The 14,971-nt window shown below is 33.5% G+C and overlaps 1 protein-coding gene across 1 annotated transcript in view; it reads left to right on the forward strand.

The window, feature by feature from the left end:
- Positions 1-14,971, forward strand: part of Aplf (aprataxin and PNKP like factor) — a 107,761-nt gene that overhangs the window by 15,549 nt on the left and 77,241 nt on the right. Inside the window, exon 2 of the mRNA XM_026387229.2 lies at positions 616-687. Within this exon, the coding sequence (XP_026243014.2) occupies positions 616-687 (72 nt within the window). The remainder of the gene's footprint in view (positions 1-615; positions 688-14,971) is intronic.

A 14,971-nucleotide genomic window follows, 5' to 3' on the forward strand; every position in this document is an offset into this window, starting at 1 on the left:
ATATATATATATATGATATGCTTTTTTAAAAAAATGAAGATGTTAATTTCTTCTTCACTGTAAATACTTGGATTAAAAGTCTCATTATTGCCTATCTGTTTTCTTAACTACTATGATGGCCCCAGATCTTAAATACAGGACTGCCTAATCTGTATATTCCTGACCCCATAGCCTTTAGTTATACCATTTACTAAACTGCCTCTTAAAATTTTTGTCATTATAACATATATTTGTTGTATTTGAAATGATTCCTAATGAGTACATATTATATACATTTTGTTCTCATTTTATTAATTTTGTTGGTAAGATTCCCTACTAGGTGACCATCATGAACAGAACTATCATGTAAAGTTCTGGGATCTTTTAGATTCCAAGCTGATCTTGGTCTCCATCATTTACTCTTCCGTGTCTTTGGGCAGGTCTCTTAATTTCTGAGTTGTTTTGTTATCTGTTAAATGAGGATAATCATTTCAATTTAAAGTTGTTGGGTGAATGATATATTTCCTAGCTAGCCTACTGATTTCAGAAGCATTGCCAAGGGTTTTAATTGCTTAATTGTTTTGTGTTTTCTGAAGCATGTAGCTGTATTTGGACTTTTAATTTTTTCTCCTGTAGATAACTGACAAGAGAGTATCCAGAAGACATGCCATTCTTGAGGTAGTGGGTGGTCAGCTTCGAATCAAACCGGTAAATATGTCATTCACTATTTATTTCATTATTTTGTTCCTCACCCTTTCAGTGCCTGATTAGAAGTATTTATTTTCTGAGGTTATGGAAATAGGGAATTAATGTCAGAATATGTCCTTCTAATTGCCAGAAGTTCCTTGGGAGATTAAGATCTAAATTGTTAAACTATGATTTTTCTCACAGGACAAACCTACATTTGTATGGTTAGAATTTAATGAAAAAGTGACTGCCAGTTCATTTATATATTATGCTCTTGTTCATAACTGCATATTTCAAACAAGATTGTATAAGAAAGCCTGTAACTATGTAATGGTTGGTTTTTTGGGGTAGGAGTTGTATAGTGTCACAGGGTTGTATTTTAACAAATTTCTATACTTTATATAGAGTTGGATATTTCTAAAACTTTGAACTTATTCAACCTCAAGTTTTTTGTTTGTTTTTGCTGGGTCTTGAATTTAAGGCCTTTCTCGTGCTAGGCAAATGCTCCTCCTTTGAACTACATCCCTAGTCCCCTGAAATTTTAAAAATAATTTTTATTTGGAATTCCCTATTGAGGGCTCTAATTTTTATTATTTACTTTACAGTTTAAGCCCCAATGATTTGCAGGGTCAGCAATTCTGAGAGTATATTACATGATTATTCTCTTTCATTTGTAGAATCTGTTGTGTAGGAGAATGAAGTATTATTTGTATGAGGGTCCATTTATTTTGGATGAGGTGTGTGGTGATAAAATCATTATTATAGAATTAAATTAATTTATATTTTAAAACCAGTTTGTATTTTCATCTTTTATGTACAACTGCTTGTTGTTTCACTAGGTATTTCTTTTTACACAAGTGTTACTTTCTTTTATTCTTGTATTGAACTGTTTCTAAATTTGAAAAGTGTCTATTTTTTTAAATTAGAGCATTGTAACTATATGTAGTATTGGGGGTACATTGTGTCAAAATCATATATGCATGGAATTTGATTTACCTCATTTCAATACCTGTTCTCTACCTTTCCCTCCTCTCTTCCCTCTCCTCATTCTCCTTCTTCTACTCTATTGATCTTCCTTTTCCTTATTTATTTTTTATTGGTGCTTTCTACATATACATAAAGGTGAAATTCCCTCTGATATGTTTATATATGAATATGATGTGACTTTGTTAAATTAATTCCTCATTTTCCTCCCCTTTTCCATCTGTCCTCCCTCCTTCTTGATCCTCCTTCTACCCTACTAATCTTATCTATATCTTTATGATACTCAACCCTCCCACCTTCCCTTATCTTTCCCTCACTTCCACATATGAGAGAAAATATCCAATCCTTGATTTTCTGAATCTGGCTTATTTCATTTAGCATTATGCTCTTCATTTCCTTCCATTTACTGGCAAATGCTATAATGACATTCTTTATGGCTGACTAAAACTTGATTGTGTGTGTGTGTGTGTATGTGTGTGTATGTATCACATTTTCTTAATCCATGCATCTATTGATGGACATCTGTTCTGATTCTTTAATTTGGCTAATATGAATTGTGCTGCTATAAACATTGAAGTGTATGTATCACAGTAGTATACTGATATTAGATCTTTTGGATAAAAACCATTAAGAAGGATAGTCATATGGTGGTTCCATTCCTAGTTTTTAAAGAAATCTCCATACTGCTATCCAGAGTAGTTGTACTGATTTGTAGTTCCACCAACAATGTACGAATGAACCTTTACCCACATTCTTGCCGGCATTTATTAAAATTTGTAGTCTTGATAATTGTCATTTAGATTTGCAATTCCCTAATTGCTAGAGATGTCGAACGTTTTTTCGTATATTTGTTGGCCATTTGTGTTTCGTCTTTTGAGAAATGTCTGTTAGATTTTTTGACCATTTATTGATTGGGTTATTTGTTATTTTGGCATTGAATTTTTTGAGTTCTTTATATATTCTGGATATTAATCCCTGGTCAGAGGATCAGCTGGTAAAGCTGTTTCTGTAGAGTCTCTTAAACTCTTAGTCATTACTTTTGCTGTGTAGAATCTTTTTAATTTGATGGCATCCCACTTATTCTTTTTTTTTTGAGCCTTAGGGGACTTGTTAAAGAAGTCACTTCACGCACCAGTGTGGTGAAATGTTGACCCTATGTTTTATTCTAGCAGTTGCAAAGTTTTCCCAGCACCATTTATTAAGAGGGTTCTTTTCTGCAACATATATTTTTGGCACCTTTGTCAAGTATCAGATGGCTGTAAATATGAGGGTTTGTCTCTGCATCTTCTATTCTATTCCATTGGTTTTCATATCTATTTTGATCCAATATCATGTTTGTTTGTTTGTTTCTGTAGTTCTGTAGTATAATTCAAGGTCAGGTATTGTGATGCCTCCTTCATGGCTCTTCTTGCTGAGGACTGCTTTGGCTATTATGGATTTTATTATTCCAAATGAATTTTAGTACTTTTTTTTCTAGTTCTGTGAAGAATGTCATTGGTATTTTGATGGGGATTCAATTAAATCAATTGCTTTTAGTAGAATGGCCATTTTTATAACATTAATTCTGCCTATCCAAGAACATGGGATTTCTTTGTATCTTCTAAGTTGTCTTCAATTTCCTTCTTCTGTGTTCTATGATTTTCATTATAGACATCTTTCACCTGCTTGGTTAGATTAATTCCCAAGTATTTTATTTTATTTTTTTGAAGTTATTGTGAATGGTGTGGTTTCCCTGGTTTCTTTCTCAGTGGAATCACTATTGGAATATAGGAAAACTATTGATTTATAAGTGTTGATCTTGTATTCTGCTACTCTGCTGAACTCATTTATCAGATTTAAAAGTCTTCTGGTAGAGGTTTTCGGTCTTCTATATATGAGATCAAGTCATCAGCAAACACAGATAGTTTGAATTCTTCTTTTCCTGTTTGTATCACTTTAATTTACTTCTCTTGCTTGGTTGCTGTGGCTAGAGTTTAAAGAGCTAAATAGAGTAGAAGTGGTGGGAATGGACATCTTTGTCTTGTTTCTGATTTTAAAGGAAAGCTTTCAGTTTTTCTGTGTTCACTATAATGTTGACTTTGAGTTTGTCATGTATAACCTTCATAATGCTGAGGTAAGTTTCTTTTATCCCTAGTTTCTTTAGTGTTTTTAACATGAATGAAGCCTGGATTTTTATCAAGGGCCTTTTCTGCATCTATTGAGATAATCATATGTTTCTTGTCCTCAATTTTATTTAAGTGGTGAGTTAAATTTATTTATTTGCATATGTTGAACCAACCTTGCATCCCTAGGATGAAACCTATTTGATCATTCTATATTTCCTATACTCCTTCCCTTAGTGGGCTTTATTAACAACAAAAAACTTTAAGCAGGGCAGTTCATTACAAGGATGTTAGAAATTGGGGACTGGAAAACAACACAGTTTAAAAAAAAATCCATAATGTCCCCAATTCCCGGAAATGTCATATATAGTTCTTACTACAGCACTTATTCTGCATTAAATAATATTAATTAAGTACTACTATGTTGTAGGTATTATGCTAAATACTAGGAATTATATATATATATAGGTATATTATCTTCTCCATGTGTTTTTGAGTGTGGTTTGTTAATATTTTATTAAGAATTTTTAGAGAGAGGTGATGGGAGGGGAGCGGACGGGAGGGGGATAGGAAAGGCAGCAGAATACAACAGATACTAGTATTGCTGTATGTATAAACGTGGCTGTATAACCAATGTGACCCCTGCAATCTGTACACATGGAAAAATAAGAATTCACACCCCATTTGAATCAAATGTATGATATGTCAAGATCATTGTATTGTCTTGAGCAACTAATAAAAATTTTTTTTTTTTTGCATCTGTGGTCATCAGGAGTATTGGTCTATAGTTTTCTTTCCTTGATGTGACTTTTGTCTGATTTTGACATCAGGATTATACTGGATTCATAGAATATGTTTGGGAGTGTTTCCTTCCTTTCAATTTCATGGATTAATTTGAGAAAGATTGATGTTAGTTCTTCTTTAAAGGTCTGTTAGAAGTCAGCTGAGAATTCATCTGGTTCTGGACTTTTATTTGGTGGAAGACTTTTAATTGCTGTTTTAATTTCATTACTCAATATTGATTTGTTTAGGGTTTTTATATCTTCCTTTTCAATTTGAGTAGGTTATATATGTCTAAAAATTTGTCAGTGTCTTCTAGACTGAAAAGTATCTTTTTAATTCTCATACTGGGAAAATGTTTGAATAGAACTGAATTTACCCTATCTTAACCTGAGTACATAATTTTAAAAAAGTTATATCTCATTCTGCATTGTCTTAGTATTTCAGAAAAAGCGTTAATATTTGTAGTCAGTATCCCTTGATAGCTCCATTAATTACCATCAATTATTCATCCCTTGATTCCTGTTCAGCTATCTTATCTTAGATGAAACTTTCTGGATAATAAGCTCCTTTATGATAGGAATTCTGACTAATCTTTGGATTCCTAATATTTAGCATAATATCTATTTAGCATAATACCTACCACATAGTGCCGCAGTCTGGCTGGGCACAAATCAGGAGCCACTTGAAGATTCAAGCAGGAACGAACTTTATTTTTAGAACCCATGCCACGCGCCGCGCACACGTGAACTCTCCAGGAACTCCTGAGAGCTCCACAGGAACTTCGGGGGCTTTGCAAGCACTCAACTGGAACTCAACCTGCGAACTCCGCCCACGCGAACTCTCTAAGACCTCTGAGAGAGCCCAACCAGAACTCAGCCAACCCACTCGAACTCTATAGGAACTCCACGAGAGCTCAAAAATAGCAGGCACCCAAGGCAGCAGAAACCGCTCCTTCTGGAAAAATGACAGGCACCATCTTGACCTAGCTGGGGCTCTCAACATCTCCCCCCTTTTGTTTAATGACACAACAAGAATGTGGCTTAGGGACCGTGCCTGTCTTAGGTTGTCCAATAGTACATATGGTCCTCACCCATCATCAGATGAGCTGACCTTAAGGCGTCAGTCTCCTGTCTTAGGTTGGTACCATTGCAGTTGGATCTTACCCGTCATTAACTACTGGCCTAGCATTTAGCCATACTTGTGGGTAGTGGTTTTGACACAAACACCATGAACAACCTGCTACAAGCAGAAAGGGGAGGATATAAAACGCCACAACACCAAGCCAATTGGTGGCCCCTTTTGGAAAAATTGTACCACCGATGACATCATCAGCAAAGATACCCCGGCACTACTGCAATTCACTGCACCAACAGATAGTTCACAATGCATACAAGTGATACATAGTCCAGGCAAGTTCTGTAAGCAGTTCAAAGCAGAGGAATCCATTAATATGTCCTTTTCCTCCCAAAGTAAATTGACTCCTTGATTTCGCATCACTTGTTGAGTTACATTATTCATTGATGCATCAGTTTATACAGTTTGTTGTGATAGCTATCGAAGAAGCTGTAGTTTGGTTTTATCTTTGTCTTCACCGACACTGGGATGAAGATAGGAATTCTGGCAGTGTTGGCTAAAAAAATTTATGTAACATTCCAGCAGGCACTAAAAATAAGGCAATTTTCTAAACAATTTAGTATCCTGAATAGAATTAGATATAATGAAAAGGAAAGGTGAAAGTAAACAAACAGATCTGTTAACCTCCTTTTTTGTTCACATTTTAAAACAATCCTCAACAGCTGTTTACCCAATTTAAATTAAACCATTTAAATCACATGAATAATAAAAAAAAATTTGGATCCATTTTTTCATGAGTGCGCCTCATATATGATATATGGACACACGCACATACAGACATGCAACACAAAACACAATACATACATACATACAATAGTAAAGGCCTTGTAGCTTTTTACAGGTGAAATCCCCATTGCAATGCTCACAAACTCCACAGTCAAAAAATAAAACTGATCAGAAAAACATTAACCTAGGTCTATATGAGCTCAAAAAACAAAACAAAACTTCATGATGTGGGAAAGGGCAATAATAAAATAGATATTGAAAAAACCATCCTGGTTACCACCTGGGTTTGACTCTTTTTTTGATATCCCATCCTTTTTCCTGTAACTTGCATATGGATCTGAAGGTATTCCTATTAGCAAGCCCCAAGGTTTCTTACATTTGAAATAGGCCTTAATGGTGTTCATTATTCATTAGCCTCCAGGTGTGGAAGAACCATTGTTGCAGATGTAAGGATAGCCAAACTGGAGTTCTGGATATTGGCTGTTATGGATTTAAGCCAAATCATTTTCTTTTTGGTCTGTAGAAATCGATTTAGTTAGTCTCTCTGGAATCCAAATCGGCTGCTGTTCTCCCTGTGGAAACACACAAACAGACCCCCAACTCCAGACAATCACTGGGTCAGAACCTTTCCATTGTCCTGTGAGAATATCCTTCCAAAGTACCTTGGGCTTATGTACATTTTTTGGACACATATGCCTTTCCGCAGCACTAAGCCCTGATGAATCCAAATTTAAAAAGTTTAGAGTAAAAAGGGTTATTTTAAGTTTATCTTTGGGGGATATATATATATCCCTTCCCAATTCCCTCTTTTTGCTTTAATAAGTACATTTTAATGGTTTGATGAGCTCTTTCAACTATGCCTTGTCCCTGTGGATTGTATGGGATTCCTGTTACATGAGTAATGCCAAATGATGAACAAAATTGTTTAAAAGAGGTAGAAGTATAGCCAGGGCCATTATATGTTTTTAACTGTTTTGGAATGCCCACAGTGGCAAAATTTTGTAAGCAATGAGCTATAATATCTTTAGTTTTTTCTCCGGCATGAGGGGAGCCCATCAAAAATCCGGAAGAAGTATCAACTGTAACGTGCAAATATTTTAATTTTCCAAATTCTGGCAAGTGTGTGATGTCCATCTGCCAAATATGGTTAGGTATCAGTCCTCTAGGATTGACTCCAAGATTAACTTGTGGTAAAAAGGTCACACAATTTTGACATTGTTTTATTATTTGTCTAGCTTGTTCCTTAGTTATTTTAAAACGCTTTTTAAAAGTATTTGCATTGACATGGAAGGATTTATGAAAATTTGTAGCTTCTTCTAGGATAGAAAAAAATATGTATGTCATGTGTAGTTTTATCTGCTAAATCATTGCCCAAACTAAGGGCTCCAGGCAATCCTGTATGTGCCCTGATACGTTCTATAAAGAATGGATCTTTTCTGTCCCAGATTAGACTTTGTATAGTGGAAAACAAAGAGAAAACAGTAGAGGAAGAGGAAATCCTACCAGCATCTTCAAGGGATACCATAGCATTAACTATATACTGACTATTGGAAAATAAATTAAATATAGAATCTTTAAACATCACAAAAGCTTGTAATACTGCATTAAGCTCTAACTTTTGAGCTGATTGTTTGGGTACTAAAAATGTAAAAGTTTGATAGGGGTAACTACTGCTGCTATACCATTATTTGACCCATCAGTGAATATATTTGGAAAAACATTTTTGGAAAAACTACAGGATGAGAAGACCAAAAAGACAACAAAGGATTGGATGGTAAGTGGTTATCAAATGAAACATTAGATTTGCACATGATTATTGCCCACGTATTTAACTCATTAGCTAGCTCATCAATTTGATCCATTGTATATGGAGTAATAATTTTATTGGGAGAAATTCCAAACATTCCCTTTGCTGGTTTTATTCCTTTGAGTATTAATTGTCCTACAGCCTCAGGATATCTAGTAAGAATAGTGTTAGGAGAATAAGATAAATGTATCCATAATAATGGACCTTCTTGCCAAAATACTCCTGTAGGAATATTTTTTTGTTGGTAGTGTTATAAATAATAAAGGCAAACTTATCAATTCTACCCAAATGCATATTTTCCATATATGTTTCAATGATTTTTAATGTCTTTCTTGCTTCAGGCATTAATATTCGGGGTGAATTTGGATCTGATGGACCTTTTAAGATATCAAATAAAGGTCCTAACTCTCCTGTTGGTATGCCTAGATAAGGCCTTATCCAATTTATGTCTCCTAATAACTTCTGAAAGTCGTTAAGTGATTTGAGTTGATCTACTCGTATTTGAATTTTTGGTGGATGGACCATGGTCAAGGATAATAGAACTCCTAAATAATTAATTGGAAAATTTAATTGTACTTTATTTATTGCTGTCTCTAGATTATAATTTTTTAATAAATTTGTAAGTGTGGCATAACATTCTAGCAACGTGTTTTTATCTTTGTGTGCCAATAATACATCGTCCATATAGTGAAATATTTATAGTTCAGGATTTTGATTTCTAAGTGGCTGGATTGCTTTGTTAACATAAATTTGACACATAGTTGGGCTGTTAGCCATCCCTTGAGGGAGTACTTTCCATTCATATCTCTGATCAGGACCTTCATGATTCAGTGCAGGGATAGTAAATGCAAAACATGGACTATCCTCAGGATGAATTGGAATTGGAAAAAAACAATCTTCAATATCTGTAACTAAAACATACCAGGTTTTTGGCAAAGCAGACAATTGGAGAATCCCCGATTGAGCAGGTCCCATAATAACCATCTCATTATTAATGGCTCTTAAATCTTGCAATAATCTCCATTTACCAGATTTCTTTTTGATAACAAAAATGGGAGTATTATGGGGAGATATGGAAGGTTGTATATGTCCCTCCACTAATTGTTGTTTGACCAGGTCATGGGCTGCTTTTATCTTTTCTTTAGTCAGGGGCCACTGAGGAACCCATACTGGCCTTTCTGATTTCCAAGTAATTTTTATTGTCTCAGTGACCCCTCCCGAAAACCCAATCCATGTCTGTTTTTTTATCTATTTGTATTGGTGGCACTATACCTTGTCCTTGTTCTCCTAATCTTTTTTCTTTCTTAAAACCTTGTCTAGCCATAATAGTGGGCGCATTTAAATTGATGTTATTTGTTAATGTTAGACCTAATTGATCTAGAACAACTCGTCCCCATAAATTTATAGGAAGATGATCTAATACATATGGCTGTATAGTTCCTTCACATCCTTCAGGATCCTTCCAATCTAATACCATCGCACTTCTATGGGGATTAGTTGCCACTCCTAGGCCTTGAAGCTTTTGTGTGACTTGTTGTAACGGCCAATGTTTGGGCCATTCTTGACGAGGGATAATGCTAAGGTCTGCACCTGTATCCAGTAGCCCATTAAATTCATGTCCTTGAATATTTAGTTTTAGCATTGGGTGAGAATCTAAATTTAAAGAAAGCATAGCCCAATCTACACCTGTGGAGCCTAATCCCCTGGAACCTCTTTCTATAGTATGACTGGAAAATTTATCTTGTAGGCTGGGTATTATTAATAACTGTGCTATTCTATCTCCTGGTGAAATTACTGATATACTCCTTGGAGAACTGGCTAATTTTTATTTCACCTTCATAATCGGGATCAATTACCCCAGGACTTATCATAAGTCCTTTTAGTGTAGAAGAACTGCGTCCCAATAATAAGCCTACTGTTCCTTGGGGAAGAGGCCCTTTTACCCGCGTGGGAATGATTTGAACTTCCATCTCTGGAGTTAGTACTGCTCTGGCGGAGGCACAGATGTCCAATCCTGCGTTCCCTCTGGTTTGTATAGTGAAAATGTTTGGATAGAGCTGAATTTACCCTATCTTAATCTGAGTACATAATTTTAAAAAAGTTATATCTCATTCTGCATTGTCTTAGTATTTCAGAAAAAGCGTTAATATTTGTAGTCAGTATCCCTTGATAGCTCCATTAATTACCATCAATTATTCATCCCTTGATTCCTGTTCAGCTATCTTATCTTAGATGAAACTTTCTGGATAATAAGCTTCTTTATGATAGGAATTCTGACTAATCTTTGGATTCCTAATATTTAGCATAATACCTATTTATAATTCCTAATATTTAGCATAATACCTATTACCTTGTAGTACTTGATTAATATTATTTAATGCATAATAAGTGCTGTAGTAAAAACTATGTATGACATTTCTGGGAGTTGGGGATATTATAGATTATTTTAAAGTGTGTTGTTTTCCAATCCCCAATTTCTAACATCCTTGTAATGAACTTCCCTGCTTAAAATAAAGTTGTTTTTTGTTAATAAATCCCACTAAGGGAAGGAATATAGGAATTTCTTAATTTTATTTTGCCTTTTCTGATAGAATTTATTATTAGTTTAGATTTACTTTTTTCAAAATAGCAGTTATGGCTAATAATACAGCTGCTTCTCAAGTGAAAGATCCATATCTTATCGCTGACTTTCTACATGGTTTAGATTCACTCTTCTATAATTCATGTTAATGAAAGTAAGATTTTACACTGAGTACTTTTTTGGATAGGTATTATGTCTTTAAAAAGTTTTTATGGAACATTTATAACATAAAAGTATAAACATTTATAACATAAAAGTATAAAGAATAGTGATGCCAACTTACCAAACATTGGAAGACATAAAAAAAAATTCATTTTTAAGGAAATGTACAAGTTTAGTACTAGAATTTGAGTGCTGTTTTAGAAAAAAATATTAAATTTTGAGTTTTTTTCAAGAATTTTGTATTCACTTTATTTTACTTGAAGGAAATTTGCATTTTAGCTTGGCAATGTACTTATAGATCCTTTGTTGTATGAAATGCTTAATATAATATTAATTTGGTTTCAGTAAAATATCACCTTGAAATAGATTATTTATTTTTATAGCTAACCTTGCAAAGTGCGATATAGAGAAATTTACAGGAAGTCTAAAACGGACTAATTGTTAATAGAAGTTTTAAGATCTTACAAATAATGAAAACAAGATGAACAAGCCACTAATCCTTTATTCATTTTATCTGTGTTATATCTTATATGTGTTATATCTTATTTATTCTCTGTTCCCTAATCAGTCATAAATACTTTGACCATCTAAGGCATATTATATATGCAACTGTAATAAAATGTTGAAGGAAGTTTTAGTTAAAACTTTGTAGGGGCTGGGGCTGAGGCTCAGCGGTAGCGCACTTGCCTGGCATCTGTGAGGCACTGGGTTTAATTTTCAGCACCTCATATAAATAAATAAATAAAATTAAGGATCTATCAACAATTAAAAAAAAACTTTGTAAATTCATAATAGCTAAACTGTGGGACCAACCTAGATGCCCTTCAGAGGATGAACACGGCATATATACACAATGGAATATTACTCAATAAAAGAGAATAAAACCATGGCATTTGTAAGTAAATGGATGGTGTTGGAGAAGATAATGCTAAGTGGAGTTAGGCAATACCAAAAAACCAAATGCTGAACGTTTTCTCTGATATAAGGTGACTGACTTATAGTGGAGTATGGAGGGGAGCATGGGAGGAATAGACGAACTCTAGATAGGGCAGTGGGTTGGGAGGGCAAGGAAGGGGACAGGGAGTTAGCAAGGATGATGGAATGTGGTGGACATTATTATCCAAAGTACATGTATGAAGACACGAGACCACACTTTATATACAACCAGAGATATGAAAAATTGTGCTCTATATGTGTAACAAGAATTGTGATGCATTCCACTAGCATTTATTTAAAAAAAAGAAAAAATATTGTATAACTGAATATAGCAAATATTTTTATTATGATGATACATTCTATATGTTGTATGAATGTATGTTTAAATGATAAAATGCATTTTTATTTTCCTTTAATTTGAATATCCAAATCCTCTACCAAATAAGAAATAGTTTTGACAATGCTGTTGCATACAATAAAGGCAATTACTAGTTCAAACTTTTAAATTGGATGAATTTCTCCTTTTTTTCCCCCTGTGGTATTTCTCCTTTAAAATTTTTTTTGGCTTTACAGCAGTTCTTGGAAATAGTGCATGAGATGATGTTAGCTCATGAGGAGATGATATTAGCTTTTTTATGTCATTTAAATTTAATCTGCTGTCTAATATCAGCAGGGAGAAAATGCATTATAAAGGCAAACTGATGGTGTTCTCTGTAAATTACTGTATTATCAGTGGTTAGTTATATTTTCAGGGTGAATTCATAGCTGTCAGTGTTTTATTTAATTTTAATAAATCTTACTCATTTTGATTCTTGAATAGCTTAGGCAGTAGTTCTATAACTGTATATAAATTACAATTTTTTTTTTGCCTTTTGATGTTGATCCTCAGAACATATGTCTTTAGGTGATTGTGTTTTTTCTTTCACAAAATTCCTGAGTCATGATTGTTTTTCTCCCTAGTTCTGAATATACTGTAAAATATTTGTAAAATTCTATACTAGTCTTTCCTTAATTCATATTGTTAAAAAAATAGACTTTCTAAATTAAAGGGAAAAAAAAGCACTGAAAATAATAGAGCCTCTTTTTTGAGCAGTCTTTCTTTAATATTTAATGATAACTCCAAGATAAAGCTATAGAAAATTGATTTATATTTTAGTTCCATTTCTACAGGGTTAATGTATCCTTTGTAGCACTTCGTAAGTTATAGCATTATCTATTTAAATTTGCATTTATAATTTCTCAGATATGCTAAAAGGCATGCACCAACAATATGTCTCTCATATAGATAACTTGTATATTTTATTCACAGTGGGCTTGAGTTTGCTAATATTTTGTCTGCCCTTGTCTGCTTTTAGGATCAAAGTTAAATTCTTCTTACTGAAAGAATTGGGGATCCATTCATCTCTTTGGGCTTCAGGAAGAATTTGAAAATTCAGTGAAATCTTTAAATCTACTTTGTTCTGGTTTTGGGAGGGGTTCGAAAGCTTTTTTTTCCCCTTTGGTATTTATTTTTAGATATAGTTGGACCCAATACTTTTATTTTATTATTTAATTTTATGTGGTTCTCAGGATGGAACCTGGGGCCTCATATGTGCTAGGTGAGTGCTCTACCACTGAGCCCTAGCCCCAGCCCAAGATTTTTATTTAATTTTTGTGTTTTTAAAATATTATAGATCCAATTCAATCTACTTTTCCTTTCATAATGAAATACTTTAAAATAACCCAGGCATACACATAAATGTACTTTTATTATTTTTAGTCAGTTTAAGATTCAACTTCAGCCTTACTAACTTATTGGCATAAAGTGTTTACAGTATTATTTTTAAGTTTTGTCTTATATGTATTTATGTCGTTGTTTTTATTCCAGGCTTTTTTTGTGTGTGTATGTGTTTGTCTTTTTCCTGTTTGGTTATTAATATTGTTAAATATTTGCCTACTTTATAGCTTTTTAAAAACTGCCTTTTGGACCTTATGTTTGATGCCATTTTAGTTGGATTATAAATAGTTTGACAGATTTTTTTTATCTGACTCTCAGTGAGTATTATGGATTTAGGTTTAAGTTAAAGGATCAGACATTATACTTTCTTGGAATATTATTTTTCCTCTTAATTCTGGGATCTCTAATTTAAGAGAAAGGAAATGATGATCATAGAACATTGGTTCATTTTCTTCATGGGATTTACTAACTGCCTAATGGTTAATTACCTATATTTTAAAAGTAAAATGCTTTTAGCTGAGAAATATATTCAAACTTAATATTTCTTTGTCTTCAGGTTTGTGATAACTTTGTAAAGAAATATAGCTTCCTTTCTTAAGTGTTTTGCCTTTTCTACTCCTACAACTTTATGCCTTTGTATTTAATATCCTATTCTTTGTATGCATAGGACTTTGTTAATATTTAATGTTATTAGAGATTCATCTGAATTTTTATAATAGTTATGAATAAGATTATGGTTGTTTACTCTATAATAAGAAGGAAGCTCACTTAAAGAAGACGCAGGTTTCAAACAGAAGCTATTTCTGCTCAGACTCCTGCCTCTTTTATGAACCTAGAGTTGCTAACTCTGCTGACCATGGTATACTAAAGGAAAAGGAACTTCCCTTAATAGGGTGAGGAGTAAACAGGGAGTAATTCCCAAGTCCAGCAGTGTGTATAAGCTCAGAAACTGCTAATGTGTCCTGTGCTTGTTACACCCCAAAACTCTATCTGCCATGAGGCAGAGGACAACTTCAACAGAAATTAGGCATGACTATTAACATAGTGAAAGGTTCTTAAATATTAAGTTTAAATTATATCTTGATTTTTAACAAATCAGCCACTTCTGACTCTTTAGGAATACAGTGTTGCATGAAATACAGTGTATCTTATGCAGTCTTGTGTACATTTTTGTTAAAATGATTCTTATAATAAGAGTGACTCAATAAAATAATGGCCTCCCAAATTGGTATTGCCTCTGTTTTAATTTTTTACCTCTATCTTTTATCTCTAAGTTTTATTTTACTGTTTCTTATAACACAGATTTAAAGGGTAAAAATGTTTCTAATAGCAGATATACATAGGAATGGCATGTGACCAAATTCTCATGAAAC

Source organism: Urocitellus parryii, chromosome 12 (genome assembly GCF_045843805.1).
Source record: "Urocitellus parryii isolate mUroPar1 chromosome 12, mUroPar1.hap1, whole genome shotgun sequence".
Lineage (NCBI taxonomy): Eukaryota > Metazoa > Chordata > Mammalia > Rodentia > Sciuridae > Urocitellus > Urocitellus parryii.